This window comes from Hibiscus syriacus, unplaced genomic scaffold (genome assembly GCF_006381635.1).
Source record: "Hibiscus syriacus cultivar Baekdansim isolate YM2019G1 unplaced genomic scaffold, ASM638163v2 tig00110383_pilon, whole genome shotgun sequence".
NCBI lineage: Eukaryota > Viridiplantae > Streptophyta > Magnoliopsida > Malvales > Malvaceae > Hibiscus > Hibiscus syriacus.
The window spans coordinates 1,952,350-1,968,181 of record NW_024062714.1 but is presented as its reverse complement, the minus strand read 5'-3'; the positions used below and the strand labels follow the sequence as shown (position 1 = coordinate 1,968,181).

At 31.2% G+C, this 15,832-nt stretch overlaps 1 protein-coding gene across 1 annotated transcript; it reads left to right on the top strand.

Moving 5' to 3' along the window:
- The first annotated feature begins 7,206 nt into the window (after positions 1-7,206).
- LOC120121852 (NAC domain-containing protein 104-like) lies at positions 7,207-8,104 on the top strand. Its single transcript, XM_039141149.1, has 3 exons — positions 7,207-7,384; positions 7,467-7,738; positions 7,833-8,104. The coding sequence occupies exons 1-3, from the start codon at positions 7,219-7,221 to the stop codon at positions 7,980-7,982; spliced, it is 588 nt and encodes a 195-aa protein (XP_038997080.1). The 5' UTR covers positions 7,207-7,218; the 3' UTR covers positions 7,983-8,104.
- Positions 8,105-15,832: the final 7,728 nt, after the last annotated feature.

Genomic DNA, 15,832 nt, shown 5'->3' with positions numbered 1-15,832 from the left:
TCCTTGAACTCTTGGGCAGTCTCTGAAAAATTTATTTAAGTATTCACAACTGTAGCAACCCTTGAATTCTGTTGGCATGTCCCTGGGTGCCTCATCCCATACTGAGAACAAACAGGATGAGTGAAACCTCTGGTCAACTCACTGGCACTAGCTCTGAAGGCTAAGTTTAACGATCTCCTCCTGAAATTATATTTACCCCCTCTGTCCAAACTCTGCCCAGTCCTCCTCGACTATACTATTGGGGATCTCGACAAAATCTGATTGTCTTTGGCCCTCTTGGCTGGAGTCTAAGATAATCGTACTAGCTTTGGAGCTCTATTGGTCTGTCTTAAAATCTCATTGGACTACCTAGTCTACATATTGAGAACCCTCTTGATCGCCTTGCCTAATGGGTTAGTTAAGTAAAGACCCAAGGAGGAACGAACGTAAGGTGTGACAAAAAATGAAGCGGATACCCTTTCTGAATCTATGGTAGCGATAGCCCTCTGTGGGGATCAAATATGTACTATACATGCCAAGTATGAGAAACTCTTGCTCATACTCCATTACCGAGTGGTTCTCATGAGTCAAGTGTATAAAATTCTCGATGTAATTCTACCTGAACTCGTCTAACAAATGGTCCCACGTTGGCCTCTCCGGCTCCATAACCATCTCAATAGTCTCCCACCAATTTATCGCGTTACTCTTGAGTAGGGAGGTGGCACATTCTAGCTTACCTTTTGGGTAAGATACATGTTTTTGAGGGTGCAGAGAGTCTCTCTCTGAGCCACTGATCAACTATTATAGGATCATCATCATCCCATAAACTAAAAAACTTAGTGATCTTATATATGCAGAGTTGCTCTTCTGGGGACTCATGGGCTAAGGTCAGTGGTTGAACTTGTGGTATTGGTGGGGCAGGTAGGGCATCTATAAAATTGGGCAGGGACCTAGCTATATGTATAAGTACGGAGGTGAGGTCCCTAAAAGGTCACCTCCTCAATCGTTGTATTTACTGGTGCCTTTTGTTCATAAATATCCGGGATGAACCCCTCACTAATGTCTGTTGGTGGTGAGACATGACTCAAGTCTCTGCCATCCTGACTATAAGTTGGGTTGTCTACAATAGGTTATATATGAAATTATAAAGAAAAATGGGGTCATTATCATTACTAACCTGTTGGTATTGATACTGACTTCTTAGTAATGGCTGATAGGGAAGGGTAGTATTGATACTCCTGTCTAAGTATCGATACTCTCATGTTAAGGTATCGATATTGGACTAAGTATCGATACCAAAATTAGGTTCGATGTTTTGAAAAAATAGCTCGATATTGATACCCTTATAATGAATATCGATATTATACCCTTGGTATCAATACTCCCTTGGGTATCGATACCAAAAATGGCTACTGGAATCTGATTTATGATATCGGTATCGATACCACCCTATGGGTATCGAAATCGACCCTATAGTATTGATACTTCCTAATTTAGTATCGATACTTACCTCCCAAAATAAGGATATTTTTACCCTTACCAAAGAATAACATCGATATTGTTCTTCCAATACCAATACCCTACTCGAAAATACCCTATTTTGGCCACGAAAGATGCCAATTTTCACCCCAAAACATCCCATTGAGGGTTTTAACTGATATTTAAGTCTTATGTAGGTTTAATGGGGTAATAAAGAGGTCTTATAAAATGTTGAAACATCAAAAGATGCAATCTACCAAAACACATTTAATGACCTACATGTGGTAGGGATAAGTTAGAAGTGAGTTACCTTGCTAATCTAGGCTGCTAAAAATGTCCAAGGTTCAACCCAAGGTGATTTTCTCCTTCCCCTTAGCTTTGGAGGTCTCTCCAACTTCCCTCACTAAGCAAGAATCAAAGGATTAATTACTAACTGAATTTAAAGGTTAGGAAGGGTTTAGAAACACTTCCTAAGACATAAGCTTTTTGAAAAACGAATTAAATCCTCTACGTTTCGTAAACTCCATAAAACCTATTTTTGGTTCCCATGGTGAAATGTTGAAGTTGAGGGCTTAAATGAAAGCTCTGAAGATGTTGATTTAAGTTCTTACATTGATATTGCTGGAAAAGATTGAAGGAAAATAGAGCTCCCACTTTTAACCAAGAATGCTATGGAAGAAATGGAGGTTTGGGACATGAAAGAAGACAAACTTGTGAAGAAAAAGATATGACGATGCTTTAGATGTGAGATCACCAAATTTTAATGGTTTTCAGCTTTAATTTTGAACAATGGTCTAATTACTCCTTTAGTCCTCATAGTTTTGGTTGCAAACTAAAAATACCCTTTTTCTCTCTATTGCGCTTAATCCAAGACCAAAACCCTTTCAATTTGGGTTAAAGCTTCCTATAAGATAAGGAATTACTTAAAATCCCATCTCGGTGTAGCCCAAAACTCCTAACCTGGGATATAGGGTGTTAAACATTGATCGTCAAGCAAATGAAAGCAGACAAGACCCATATCAAGTTTTCTTTTCCATTGTTAAGGTCATTTAAATTATGCATGTTGATGTAGAACGTTTATTTCCTCGCCATCTTACCTTGCATTAGATTGAGAGCAGAGATGATAATAGGTTGAGTTAGGTTAGATTTTTTGTTAAACTAATTTGATACAAAAGAAATATATCTTCCTCTTGAATTGATTCGACCAGAGAATCTTATACTCTTCATCCGATCTAGCTCGACCTAAATAACATATTTTCTGTATCTTAATTCGATTCAATATGATACTGTTGAAGTATAAATCCAATTTGGTTCGTCTAGATATAAAATAGGGACCTAATTAAAAAATATAGAGAAATGAATTATTATAATAATTATCTTAATTTTAGATGTTCTAATCTCATTTAAAAATGATTGATAACGACTCTCATATTTTTACAAAATTTTTCTAAAGTCCATCAAACTCGACCCTAAAAATCATTATGATAGTAATCTAAATTTGAAATAACCCGACTCAAACTCGATCTGAATGAACTGTTTGTGACTTCTATTGGTACCGAAATAATATGACATACATGGTGTTAATACCTGCCATCAACATGAAAAACGTCATAAGCCACATAGGCTAATAATGATCTGTTTGGCCCTGCATAATTATTATCTCCAAAAATAAGGATTAATACAATGTATAAAACCAATGAAGGCTTTAGTGATGAAGTTTGGCACACAAATATATATTTATATAGAGAGAGGACAGTACAAAAGGAAGTAAGTGGTGCTTTGCCAAACAGGTATGAAGGGAAATTGTAATTGGATGACTAACTGCTGCCTGCTTTTTTCTGATTTGATTTGTTTTGCTTCTCCAACCCCACCCTTTGCTTTCTCATAAAGAAGCTCCAATGTTATTCATGCCTTCATTTATCCTTACTTCACCTTAAAGCTTTTATATTTTTAAACATAATATAAAGAAAAATTAATTCCACAAACTAAACTATATATTATTTCTTAAAATATATAAATTATAATTGTCTAAATTCACTTAGACCCACATTTTTAAGACTTTGGCACATTGAAATCATGATCGAATTAAGACTTATTGTTGATAGGAACAATTTAGCTTCATTAGTCATTGATGGTTTATTCTTTTTTATTTGAGCGGAGAAACACGACTAGTCGAAGGTCAACCATTGGCCGAAGGCTTTTTGTGAGAAGAATAGTGAAAAGATCGTCGATGTAGCTAAAGGAGAAGGAAAAAGTCTCCTCTTCTTCGTGACTAAGGGGAATTTATAGTGACTATATACAATAATGTATGGTATGTAAACTATTATGACTACTTATAGGTTAGCATGTTAAATAAATCTGAACATTAAATATTGAATTTCATCTTAGTGGATTGACCTAATATATCAGAAGTGTTCTCTAGAGGGCTTGTTCATCTATTTTATCTGATTTGACGGCTTGCATCTTACAGGTACGAGACTATTGAAAAAATTTTAGTAAGTGAGGATGTCTATTCGGAGTTTCTAAGAAACTAAAAGATGATGGTCTTCGGAGATATAACATTTATCAATATGAAGTGTTATATGTATTTATAAATTTATAATAATCATTGAGAGATAACTTAAAAATAAGATTAAAAAAACTAAAAATTATTAATCGATATTTGAAAAAATAATAACCGAAATACAAATTAAATTCTTGAAGTCCAATATTATGATTTTAGGTATAAAATAAAAAACTCACTCATAATTGATGATCACATGACCAATTAAGGGACAACCTTTGACAATAATGAAGTCGAAAACTTGCTTATTACGAACAATTAACCGACAAGGTTTTGGAAAAATATATATTACAAAGCAAATAGTTGAAAATGACCTTAATATTTTACACGAGTTGTTACTTGTTATATATATAGAGAGAGAGAGCCTTAATTGAGTGAAAAATCATAATCGATCATTAATATAGTGTGTAAACTACTGACGTTTCTTTCCCGTGACATGAGTGAATTAATTACTATTTTATTCAAAATAAAATTGGAATTAAAAAATATTGAATCAATATTATGGCAAGTGAAAATCCAACTCGTCACATATCGTTGTCATATTTACATCTAATCCAATAGTAGTATAATATCTTAATTTTAATTACAGAATTAAAATTAAAATCAAATAACAGTTAACAAAATAAAACTAAATTTAATCATTATACGTTCCAATCCATTCCCTTTAATGAAAAATATTTTATATTTCTTTAAAAAGGAATTCTATAATACTTGCAACATTTTTCCTAATCAACTCCGTAGTTAAGAAATAATTGTTATTTTTTGAAAACCCGAATTCGAGTATTATACATACCAAGGATGTGAACGGTCTATATCAAAAGATTAAGAATTATCTTTAAACAGATACTATTATATACTTACCCTAAATTATTCATAAAATAAAATAAAATAAAAATCCAACTAATTAAAAAATATTTGAACAGAAAATCCAAGACGACAAACTCTCAACCCTACATTAAAGTTGTGAAATATGTGGAGGACCAAACCCAATTTAGAGAGTGCCACGTGTATGACAGCAGATGCATGATATAAGCATGATATAGGATGATCGTGTATAAATCTCTCTCTTTCACCTCCCATTCGCATACATCTTATTAGAAAATAACAGACAGCGTTAATTGGAAGCAGGCGAAGCGTTCCCGTTAACCGCCGCCTATATATAGCCTGCCCTAGTTGGGTTTTCATAGAGTGAAGTGAAGTGAGCACCCAAAGAAGGGGTAAAGTACTCAAATGACCCCCCCGACTGTAGAGTAATAATCTGTTTAGTCCTCTAATTATTAAATATTACATAATGATCTCTCAATTATAAGATGTTATTTCTTTGAGTCCACCGACTATTAAAAGTTATAAAATGATCACCTTACTTTTCATATGTTTCAAACTCATGTTTTTTTCGTTAAAAAAGTAGCTATTATCTGAGCTGAATATTAACATATTAATTGAAATATGATAAAATCTAATCACATAACCGATTGAGTTATATTTTTGGGTTGACTTTCTATTTATATTATGTCATCTAGTCACTGCTATAAATATTATGTCGTCGAGCCAATGCTTGGAGCAACAACAATGCTAGTAGACATCATTAAAATATGATTTTATCATATCCCAATCAACAGATGACCGTCAAGCTCAGACGACCATCAATTTTTAATGAAAAATGATGAGTTTAGAACATATGAATAGTTGGGTGATCATTTTATAACTTTTAATCATCGGAGAACTCAACAAAACATATCCATATAATCGTTGAATTATTTTGTAACTTTTAGTAATCAAAACACTCAACAAATCAATGTCCTATAGTTAGGTGAGCATTTTAAACTTTTCTCTAAAAAAATCATCGATTTCCCTTTGGTCTTTTTGCCATTTAACCCCACCTTCTTTCTCACGTAAATACAATATACCCCACCTTCTTTCTCACGTAAATACAATATATATAACACACACCATAGTACTAAATTGCGGCCGCAACGTAGCGTAACGCCCGCATCGTAACGTTTTTTAAGGTTACCGCGACGCAATATCGGCGCAACGTAATAAAGAAACTGCATCACGATTGTTGCGGTCAAAAACTATTACGTAACATCACAACACGTTATAAATTGCACCCAACAAACTTTAAATTATCTGAAATATAAAATTACATAGATAAATTGTTCTAATTTAATTCTTAAAACTGGATTATAAATATATATAATTAATAATATCTTAATAGTTATGTCTAAAATTAATTACTTAAATTTGAATTAATTAAAATATTTATTAATGTTATTTTAAAATTAAATTAATTTAAATTGAATTGTTCTCATATCTAAAATTGATGTGATTAATTTTAAATTAAATTTTATATTAACATTAAGTATCATAATTATATGTTTATTTATTATTATATAAATTTTGTATAAGAGAGGAATTCAATTTATAATACTATAATAGTATATATATTTTATCTATTTACTATAAAACTATAAAATTTTATTTAATCTATTTACTATAAAATTTTATCATACAACATGTTTCCTACCAATGATGTATCTTATGATTCACATAATGTGATGTTTTCTTCACATGGAATAAGAAGAAATCAAAACCAAGACAATGACGGAGATCGAAATGCTTTAGATCTGCCACACCATTCATTTTGGTGGTGAACTATAAGATATAGAATTTTTATATTTATATTTATGTATTTTTTTTCTTTCTAAGTTATGTAAAATGGACATTTTTATGTTATAATATAAAAAATTTGATATGATTTTAGTGATATTGTTTATATGTTATTAATTAACATTATAATTGTTATTACCCATTATCCAGTATGATATCACTTTTATGATTTATATTTGTTTTTAATAAATTTTTATCTATGAAATTAAATTTTTTATTTTCAAAATAAAATATTAAAATAGTATATTAATATTACCATATTAAAAGATAACTGTAAAATCTATAAATATAATATTTTAGACATATTGTGATTTTTGAGGAAGAGATTACGTCCGCGATAGTCGCAACACGTTACGTAACATCTGCATCATCTGTAACGGCGAAACTGCAACCGCATCCGCAACCACAATTTGATACTATGATACACACATGCATACATCTCTCTCCCACTCACTCACACTATAAATATCACCTCAGTACAAACCCTTATTCTTCACTATTCTTCTTTGTTATCCTTTTGGAGAGATATGGGAGAAAATAGCAATGTTAAGCTACCCCCTGGGTTCAGATTTGATCCTACGGATGAAGAGCTGGTGGTTCACTTCCTTCAACGTAAGGCCGCTCTCATGCCTTGCCATCCTGATGTCATCCCTGATCTTGAACTCTATCCCCATGATCCCTGGGAACTTGATGGTATTTACTTTATAAACATCAACTGAAAATTTTTAACTGTTTTCCCTTTTTAAAATGGTTAAAGTTTGAATATTTTTTATAGGCAAAGCTTTGTGTGAGGACAACCAGTGGTACTTTTACAGTAGGAGGATTCCAATCAGGAGTGCGAGCAATGGATATTGGGAGCCAATGGGAATAGATGAGCCTGTTGTTAATAGCATCAACAAAAGAGTTGGCATGAAAAGGTATTTGGTTTTCTACATCGGAGAAGGTCCGGCTGCCTTCAAAACCAATTGGATAATGCAAGAATATAGTCTCTCCGTTTCTGATTCCGGCACCGGCAAATTATCCAAACGCAGTGGACATTCCAAAATAGTCAGTATAATTGCATACGATTCTTAGTTTGATTTTTTGGTTGACATCATCTTCGATATTGACTGGTCTTGTTGATTTTTTGGTGACATTTTAGGATTATAGCAAATGGGTTGTCTGCCGAGTTTATGAAAGAAATTGTAGTGAAGACGAAGACGATGATGAAACAGAACTATCGTGCTTGGATGAAGTGTTTCTATCGTTGGATGATATGGATGAAATAAGCTTGCCATTAAACGAGCTATGATGGGGAAGCAAAATATTTCTCAAGATCATAGCTACTAGCTAGGGTTAATTCCATTTTCCATTATAAATGCTTTATCCAAGTGTAGAATGTTGGCATTAATGTGTTTCTAGGGGAATGATAATATATAGACTTACAAATTACTCCTTGATATATATATATATATATATATATATATATCCAAATAGTTAATGACCAAAACATAATAAAAATAATATTTAACTTACTAAACGTGTAGTTTGCCCAATATATATATATATCTGTCACAATAATATAATTCCACGGTATCACTGAAATGAATTTTAAAATTCAATAGTAGGTGATCAAAATAAAACAAAAACATAATGTTATGTTTGATTTTAAAACAAAAAATAATTAAATGATCAAAATAAAACAAAAATAATAATTTAAATACTATACGTGTATAGTAAAGTCATATATATTTATGGATTTCCCCGCTTGTATAATTGATTTCTGAAACATGCAAACATTCTGCAAGGACCACAGACAAATTATTTTGGAAAAGGAGTTGAGGTAAATGGCCAGGTAAATGTACGTTTTTCGAAAAGTAATTGTACGTATAAAATAGCGTAAAGCCTGGGTTTGCAATAATATGAGTATGTGTTTTAGGTGAGATAGTCACGTGCAAATGTGGAGCCCAAACAGCACTGCTGAGGCTTGGTAGGGCAAGGAACAATTTATATATTTGGGGCAGTGTAGCCTTTTAATAGCTTTGTCCATCTTTGATGGCTGTTTGGTAGTTGTCTTGTGTCGCAATGCTAAGGAACAAAAAAAAATTTTGGGTGCCCACTTAGACAAGCATTCAGTCATAAATGATGCAAGCACTCGCACGCTTTCCAATTTTCCCACACGTGTATATATATATATATATACCTCACATAAAACTAAAAAAAATTACATTATTCTAAGATCGTTGGATGAGAATAAATCAAATACTGAGATTAACAGTATAAAATAAGAATATATTTATTAAAAAAAATTAATATCGGACTTTGATTTCTCTCAATACAACGGTCGTAAAAAAGTGTAAAATTTTTAATTTTACACTTTTTTAGGATAGTTCTATGAGAGAAAATTAAAGGTCAAAATTAACTTATTGTTTTTTAGTGAATATTTTTTTATTTTCTATTGTTAATCTCAATCTTTAATTTCTCTTATCCAATTGTCTTAAAAAAAGTGTAAAACACTTAGTTTTATAACAGGTGTAAACAAATATATATAATTGCAATTATTGAATAATAAAAATTATTTCTTTAATATTTTTTAATTTTTCTGTTACTTTTAATAATCTATTTTCACTCATTTAATAATTTTAAAGAAATATAAAACTAATATATATATATATACACTCTCACTTCCAAAGTTTATGATCTCAATTACATATAATAATAGATTGTTTTAGCCACAAACAGATTACCTTTATAGTATTCCTAATCCTAGGAACCATGAACATACAACATTCGTAGGACTGAGGTGAGAAACTATGAAAATTAAAATCCAATCAAGATTATAGTGTTTGACGATATATAAGTTGAAAAATTATAGTTAATCGAACCTAAAATATCAAAATTTTTATTTAATATATAATTATTTTTATAATTTAAAAGAAAATATTTTATATTTAAAATAATAAATATAACAATAAAATATATAAATAGTCCCTGAACTTTTAAGGTGCTTGCAATTTGGTCACCCAACGTTTGAAACTTGTAACCCAGTCATCGAACTTTTATTTCATTTGCAATACGATCCCTGCCGTTACCGCCCATAATCTATCGTTAGCAGAGAATGACATGACACGTTAGTATCCCGTGTTCAGGTATAAAAATAAAATAAAAATTCCCAAACAATGTCTTATTACATTTGGGAAAAGTTAAATGGGTTTTAAACCTATTCACTGATCAAGTAAAAAAAATCCCAAACACAAAATTAGGTTTAATTTGGGGTTCTTAGAGTTAGGATTTTTTTTAAAGATTATTGATTGTCGGTGGATGAAAATAAGGAAGAGAAGGACTCGATTGAAGGTTTGTTCAATTGTGGCGAACGATAAGTTGTTTTTTATTTATTTATTTGACAATTTTTTGATGTTTTGATTCATAAGTTGTTAAGGCGTAACTTTTATTTTTTTGATATTCTATTTTTTTTAAATTTAGGTTTAAATCTTTTGAAATCTGAAATTGAGTTATTGTTACTTTTCATAAATTTAGGTTTAAATCTTTTGAAATCCTAAATATGAAATTGTTTCATAAGCTATTTGATTGAGTTGTAACTTCTCATAAGTTATTGTATTGTTTGATTAAGATGTTGTGTAATTGCATGGGTATTGGTTGTATATGATTTTGGATTTATAGCTAGGATATGCATCCATTATTGTTGTTCAATCATATTGGACATTTGTTTGAATATCAAATCCTTTGATTTTGGATTGTTGTATGACATTTTTTTATTGATTTTTCAGATTGAATTGCATGTGTATTGGACAATGTGTTTCAATATAATATGGAAAAAATTGATGTTATATAAATATTGGTTGTTGGGTCCGGTTTATGCATGCTATTGTTTTGTTGTTGGAACTTTTATGGATTTGCGGTCCATAAGGTGTAGCATAAATTTTTTTGTCCTATTGTGCATAACTTATTTTTTTTTATTTTCCTTTTCATTTATATTTCTTTTCCTTTTACTTCACTTTGTCAAAAATTAGTGAAAATAAAACTGAAGAATCTGAAGGTTCTAATTATTACCCATCTGAGCATGAAACTTTAGAATATGAATTTGTAGATAGTGAAAATGATGTTTTTGATACAGCTGAAGAGGTTTGTGATATATTTGTGACTGTTAATGTATAAGAGAACCTAGGGTTTGTGCGTAACCATACTGCTTGTATTAGTTTGTCTTCTGATAGTGATGATGATGATGCAAAGTCATTGCATAGTTCTTCTTCTTGTGATAAAATTGGTGGTAGTAAAAAAAAAGATTTCCTGAGTTTTAAACTGAGTTAGATATGACATGCCCTACTTTAAAGAAAAATCTCATATTTGATGTTAAGGAAGTCTTGAAAGATACTATTAGACAATATGGTAGGGTTGAAAGGTTTAGCATGTCGTTCAAGAAGAATGATAATCGAAGAGTGCAATTTACGTGTAGTAAAGAAACTTTTTATTGGGTATTATAAGCATTATGGAACTAAGTTGAACCCTAGGTATCCTAATGATGACACATGGTATATTAAAACAATTAATGATGAACATAATTTTCAAAGAGGAATAAGAAATCAAAGGTTGATATCTGCAAGATAGATTGCCAAAACATTTTTAGCCAAATTTAAAATCGACCTCAAGTATTCAATTGTCGCACTGCATCAAGATATTAGAGAAGCTTATGAAACTTATGTGTGTTTAGGAAAATGATCTAAGGTTAGGAAATTAGTTGTACAAAAGGTCTTAGGTTCTTTTAAAGAACAATATAACAAAATCTATAAATACCTAAGAGAATTGAGACACCCAAATCCTGGTCAAACCTCAATATGTAAGTTAGATAACAAACTATTTGTTAGGTTATACATACGTTTGGAGGGTTGCAATCTATGATTTAAGAACCACTATAACCCCTTCTTTCTTTGGATGGGTGTTTTCTGAAAGGCTATTATCAGGGTTCCATATTGGCTGCTGTGGGAATTGATGTAAATGAGTGTATTTGTCCCATAGCAATGGAAGTTATGGAAACTGAAAATCGTGATAGTTGGCAATGGTTCCTACAATTATTGGGAGCGAACTTAGACAGAGTTAACTCTCTTCATGTGACATTTATGTCGATAAACAAAAGGTAAAAGTTAAAGTTTGATATTTATTTGCTACTGTTTTTACATCTAATATATATTTATTTGATGATGTTTTTGCTTTAATGTTAAAGGGACTTGTTGAGTCTATTCTTGAATTGTTTCCCAATAGTGAACACAGAACTTGTGTCAGGCATTTATATTCAAATTTCAAGAATGTTGAGGGCTATAAAGGAAAAAAATTGAAAGATACTTTGTGGAAAGCTGAAAGGGAAACCACTGTGAAGGATTTTGATAGAGCAATGTCAGAAATGAGAGGGCTGTCAAAGGATACTTATAACTGGTTAAAGTCGAATGATCTTTCCATATGGTAAAAGTCTCATTTTCCACAAGGTCAAACTGTGACATCTTATTAAACAAGTGCTCAAAATATTTCAATAAGGTAAATATAATTTCAATAATTTATTTACTTTTTTTTAATAATTTATTTACTATTTTCAATAATTTTAATCTTGCTAATGTTTATTTGTCATTTTATATTACCATGTAACCATGGTTAGTGTTAAAATATTTTTGTAGAGATCTATAATGCTTCATCCCTTGAGTCTTGATAAAATATTTGTTCATATCCTTGATTCACTGCTTACCAGAATATAGGTCCAATACTGCTTCATCCTTTGAGTCTTGCAAAAATAGATAACTATCATGACATATACAATTAATGCAACATGCATTAGCTGAAATATTTGCATAGTGAATAATATCTCTTCATTATCTCTTCATTCCCAAAATATTTTCTGTGTATTCAATATCATTTTGATCTTGCTGATATATGTTTTCCATTTTATATTACAAGATGATTCTCGAGGCAAGGGACAAGCCCATCCTGACCATGATGGAGATTATTCGTACGAAGATGATGCACATAATTTCAAAAAAATGGAGAAACTATTCAAAAGTATACTAGTTTTCTGTGTCCTAAGATTCAAAAGAATGTAGCGTTAGAGATTGTTCTTGTATGAAATGGGGTCTTACATGTATAATATGTCATTTAAGAAGAATTTCATTACTTGCTGTAACATTTGTAGAACTATGTTGACAATTGCACATGTTGTTAGGAAATGGTGGATTTAATACATTCATGTTTCTCAACAGGGATCCCATGTGCACATCCTTGGTAGGGGAAAAGGACCCTAGAAATTAAGTGCAAGAAATGTGATAAAGCAAGCCACAATATAAGGACTTGTAGAGGCCAGGTCAGAGGCAATTCTAGGCTTAACACACCACTTTTTGCCACACATGTATCAAGTGCAGCTCCAAAACCTTCAACAATAGTAAATCAAACAACTTCAACTACAGCACCTCCAAGGTTTCGATTATCTTCAATTGGTGCACCTCCAGGGTTTCAGTCATCTTCAACTGGTGTACCTCAAGGTTTTAATCTTCTTTAACAGGTGCACCTGCAACTGCTCCACATTTCACTCTATATCCATCAGTTGCCAGAGTACCAAAAATACCTGTGAGTATTTAATTGTCCACCTTTCACTATATTATTCCTTTTTCCTTTAACTTACAATTGATACATGTTTTTATTATGGTTTAGGAGGCATGCTGCAACAACTGCCCAAATTCCAAGTCAGTCCGCATCTACTGAGCAAAGGAAGAAGATCAAAATGATAACATGAAGGCAAATCCCACCACCACAACAAAAACCAACTGCATATAAGGTTGTTAGATGGATGTTTCAATCACCTTCTCCCTCTAAAAACATGGTTATGCATAATTCACAAGAATAAAATTCCAATTTTAAACCAAAGAGCAATTGATGTTGCATTCACTTTATTTTGTGGCAGTTTCAAACCATTGCTATATTGAATGTTGATGAATGTTAAGTGTCATATTTTGTTTAATATTTTATATATGGCTTAGTCAATAAGGTATAGCTGCAAAAAACATATACCATGATAAATGGTAACATTTTGATATATTTTGAGAAAGAATGGTAAAAGGTACAACATTACATATGTAATGTAACTTATACCATTTTTCTCTTGTTAATGGTTTATCAATGAAAGAAGTTATTTGGCGTATTACTTAGCCATGTTAATTGAAATATTACATTTTTTTCAAGCTATGTTGTTATGGATCTATTTGGTATAGATTTATGTGGTTGTTGATAAACTGATTGTTGATTAACTTCTTTTTTCTAGTTAAAGAAAAAGGGAAAAAGTAGAAGCCACTTATGTAATTGATTTTCAATTCATATTTTTTGGTTCGTAAAACAACATTCAATGTAACACCTATGACACGTATACTTATGCCAATATAGGTTATAGATGTCACATGAATTACTTAAAACATTTTCCAAATCAGAAGTGATTAAAATAAATTTCTCCAAATGTAGTTATTATTATAAAATAATAAATCACATAAAACTGTCACATAATATTTAAAACATATATTAATATAAAATACATCCCTTTATAGTAATAGTACTGATTCATACTATCCATAGTGAAATAGAGTAAAATAGTTTAGTTAAGCCATTACAAACCAGTTCCAAAATAGTTCAACAGAGCAACTAGGACATTCATAAGTACATGTCACTAACTAAGTCAAAATCACATCAAAGGATGTCTTACTGATATTGTAATATACTCCTCGATGCTTGGTGTTGCTCAGTACTCCTTATTCCTACTCCTGGTCTTTACCTATACGTGAAAATCATCACATGCTAAGTATATACTTAGTGAGGCAATTAAAATAATAAACAGTGCAATATAACTCATGCGTGAAATTAAATGTCTTTTTCCAATGCAATAAGATCACCTTAATTGCATGCCAAATATTTTACCATAATCACATGATAATAATATCATTATAATTATTTATACCAATAACCATAGCCCAAATGTAAACCTATGTATTCGAGTTAAATATATACTACGTAGTGCTAAACATGTACTAAGCTTACGCTCAAGTGTTAATCCATATATGACACATAAGGTCGTGTCCACCACCTGCACTTAGTGTCCATACACACTAGTGCTAATCTTAACCTGCAACTGCTGTACTCTATGGCATGCCAACTATACCCTGTCCTTCAACGATTTACTTGGGCATATAGTATAATTTATTTCATCCATGGCATTGTATAACCATATAATTAACATTGGGAAAGTTCATACCTGAAATAACATTCATGGTAAAATATCATATTTATCAGTGATCAATGCTTTATAATTTCACACTTTGACATATCAAGGTCATGTCAATTTTATGATAAATGACATAATATCATGCTGATACAAACAAGGCAGGCTCATCGCAAGTCTTCCTGATGATGTATAACATATCTATGTACTATATCATGCATGCATTGCACTCACATTGACACTTTATATAATTCAAACGATTTGCCTGACTATGCTCCAAACTTAATCCTTTTTATACTTGATTTGCTTTGATCACAGAATCAATCAAGATCTGTACAAAAATCACAAATTGATATCGATACATATGTTAGTATTATATTAGCATAAATACATTTCCAAAGCAAAATCCATAATTATACTTGAAACTTATTCACTACCAAAATACTTCAACGCTTATTATTTCTTTTAATATTGGAACCAACTTTTCAAAATTATATAAAATGGTCATTCACCATTTTACCACTTAAATTTTAAATACCAAAATTCCATAACTGAAATAATTACCACCCAAGTACATTTACAAAGGCATAATTACATATGAACATCCCAAACTATTCAAATATTGCATATAATTCACTAAACTTTGCAAATTTCCATAATGATCCAATTTCGCATCCTAACACTCATTTCAAATCTCAAACAACAATTTCCAACATAGTACATCAACTATTAAACAATTATATAAAAAGCCCACCATATTTCTAAAATTACTGATTTGGTCCCCCAACTTTTCAAAAATTACCAAATGGTCCCCAAATTTTATTAGGCTTGTATAATATTTCCTACATCATTTCAACCCTTACATAATTTTTCCATAATTTTTCTCATCCATTTAAGCCATG